Raw genomic sequence first — 2,745 nt, forward strand, 5'->3', positions numbered from 1 at the left:
TTTCACCTTTTCAAATTTTGGATTGCAATTGCCTCTCTTCCAAGACTACTCATTTTTATCGAAGTGCGCGTCTACTGAAGTCGTCAGACCTGAACTTGGGGAGGGTAATTTGAGACAGCTTTCCTAGGAGTGAGGCGGGAACCTGAAACCGTAACCAGACACGGGGGTGGGATTAACGCCCCAAACTCCGCACCGGTTTCTAACTGATTGGAAGGGACGAAGTGGGTGGAATCTTCTGACCCTGCCCCCGGGCCTCCGTAGCTAGGGACGCTTCGGCCACGGCAACAGCGATGGATCAGGACGAAGCGTTGACCACCGTGGACAATATAGTCACGCAGTTCAACACCTACGAAGATTTCCTGGACTCGCAGATCACGACCCTGGACTTGTACTACCTGGAGGTAAGGTCAGCCGCCCAGTAGGGTGGCCCACCGCCTTTGCGTTCCCTGGGTCCGCGCACGATCCTGAGCCCCCGGGTCGTGGGGTGTTCGCCCCCTGGCGGTGAATCTTGGGGACTGCAGGCGCGGCAGTTTCCTGACCGCGGCTCCAAAGCCACCGCGGTGGAATGTGCCGCCGTGTCCGTGTCCCTACCCGCCCCCCGCCCCCTCCACTACCTGGGTCTGAGCGGCATTCCGGCCCCTTTGTCCGTGGCGCCGCGCAGACCCGTGCCCGTGCGCACGCGCACACACGCGCCGCGGAACTTCGGTTGTCTGCCCAGCGCCGCCCTCGCCGTCTCCTGGCCGCCCCGCTTCCAAAATCCTCCCTCTCCGAGTTGAGGGGCTGGATTCGGAGACCCGCGGAGACCCTTCCGGGGGCTGCAGTTCAGGTCTGACACCCTGTTTCTTTTTGCCAGTTTGTACCAAAGAACAGAAGGCAGTATCCTTCCAGGTGTATCTCGTGTTCTACTGGGCATTTGGTTCCCTGAACTGTCATCCCCAGCCAGTTGGTTCAGAAATCGCTTTAATTACAGGTACAGTTACAGCTCCCTGTAACTGCAGGCATAAGCTGACTCCTGTTTACCGAGTTGATGGAGCACAACTGTTGTTGACAGTTAAAAAAAAAAAAAAAAAGCCTGCAACACAGCAAAATCGAATGTAATTGGGATTGGCTACAGTCCTTCTCTGGCTTCTTAAAGGTGTTGGGGATGGGTGGGGAGCAAGTGGGGGGCTGGGAGGAGGGCAGAATGATAAAGTGCTTGGCCTCCTGGAGGAGAATCAGAATGGGGGGGGTGGATAATGGGCTGCGGGTCCTGAGAAGCAGGATATGGACCGAACGTCCCTGTAGCCCTGATACAGTCCCCAGACCAGGCCGACTAAACGGACACTGACTTGGAAATTCTGCTGTTTTGGAGCCAAACCCCGGACCCCCAAGTTGCCCCATATTTAGGCCAGAGAGAGCAAGTACTGCTATGTGGGTCCACTCCACATGTGAGTCTGAGAAGGATCTGTATCCTGCAGTGAACTCCACAAATACTTATTCACCACAACAGTCATTCTGTCTTTTAGTGGATTGAAATTTTTGGATTTGGAGTCCAAAATGATTGTATTAAAACTTAGATTTTACTTCAGTGGGGATTCCAAGGTCTGAAAAGTGCTTCTTCAAAACACATTTATGTGCTACATAGGAACATAATTTTTTAATACAGTATATTTGACATGTTCACAGTGCTTTCATTTATTTGTATATCCTTAGCTGCACTGGGTCTTTGTTGCTGCACTGTAGCTTTCTCTAGTTGTGGTTCTCCGGCTTCTCATTGCTGTTCCTGGGCTTCTTCTTGCCATGGCTTTTCTTGCTGTGGGAGCACGGGGTCTAGGCGTGAGGGCTTCAGTGTCTGCTGCACAGGCGCTCCGTAGTTGGGGCTTGCCGTCCCTGGAGCTTCAGTTCAGTTCAGTCGCTCAGTCGTGTCTGACTCTTTGCGACCCCATGGACTGCAGCACGCCAGGCTTCCCTGTTTATCACCAACTCCTGGAGCTTGCTCAAACTCATGTCCAGGGAGTCGGTGATGCCATCCAACCATCTCATCCTCTGTCATCCCCTTCTCCTCCTGCCTTCAATCTTTCTCAACATCAGGGTCTTTTCCACTGAGGTAGTTCTTCGCATGAGGTGGCCAAAGTATTGAAGCTTCAGCTTCAGCATCAGTCCTTCCAATGAATATTCAGGACTGATTTCCTTTATAATTGACTGGCTTGATTTCCTTGCAGTCCAAGGGACTCTCAAGAGTCTTCTCCAACACCACAATTCAAAAGCATCAATTCTTTGGTGCTCAGCTTTCCTCATAGTCCAACTGTCACATCCATACATGACCACAGGAAAAACCATAGCCTTGACTAGACAGACCTTTACTGGCAAAGTAATGTCTCTGCTTTTTAATATGCTGTCTAGGTTGGTCATAGCTTTTCTTCCAAGGAGCAAATGTCTTTTAATTTCATGGCTGCAGTCACCATCTGCAGTGATTTTGGAGCCCCCCAAAATAAAGTCTCTCACTGTTTCCCCATGTATTTACCATGAAGTGATGGGACTAGATGCCATGATCTTAGTTTTTTGAATGTTGAGTTGTAAGTCAACTTTTTCACTCTCCTCTTTCAGTTTCATCAAGAGGCTCTTCAGTTCTTCACTTTCTGCCATAAGGGTGGTGTCATCTTCATATCTGAGGTTATTGATATTTTTCCTGGCAGTCTTGATTCCAGCTTGTGCTTCATACAGTCCAGCATTTTGCATGATGTACTCTGCATATAAGTTAAATAA

The 2,745-nt window shown here is 50.3% G+C and overlaps 1 protein-coding gene across 3 annotated transcripts in view; it reads left to right on the forward strand.

The window, feature by feature from the left end:
- Positions 1-230: 230 nt before the first annotated feature.
- Positions 231-2,745, forward strand: part of LOC104992906 (chromosome unknown open reading frame, human C4orf22) — a 717,206-nt gene continuing 714,691 nt past the window's right edge. For 2 of the 3 annotated variants that reach the window (XM_010845905.1, XM_010845907.1), the window contains exon 1: positions 280-401. In XM_010845905.1, coding sequence (XP_010844207.1) covers positions 291-401 — 111 coding nt within the window. In that variant the 5' untranslated portion in view covers positions 280-290. Of the gene's footprint in view, positions 402-2,745 lie in introns of all 3 variants that reach the window. The other variant, XM_010845906.1, reaches the window with a different exon arrangement.

Source organism: Bison bison, unplaced genomic scaffold, assembly GCF_000754665.1.
Source record: "Bison bison bison isolate TAMUID 2011002044 unplaced genomic scaffold, Bison_UMD1.0 scf7180017864228, whole genome shotgun sequence".
NCBI lineage: Eukaryota > Metazoa > Chordata > Mammalia > Artiodactyla > Bovidae > Bison > Bison bison.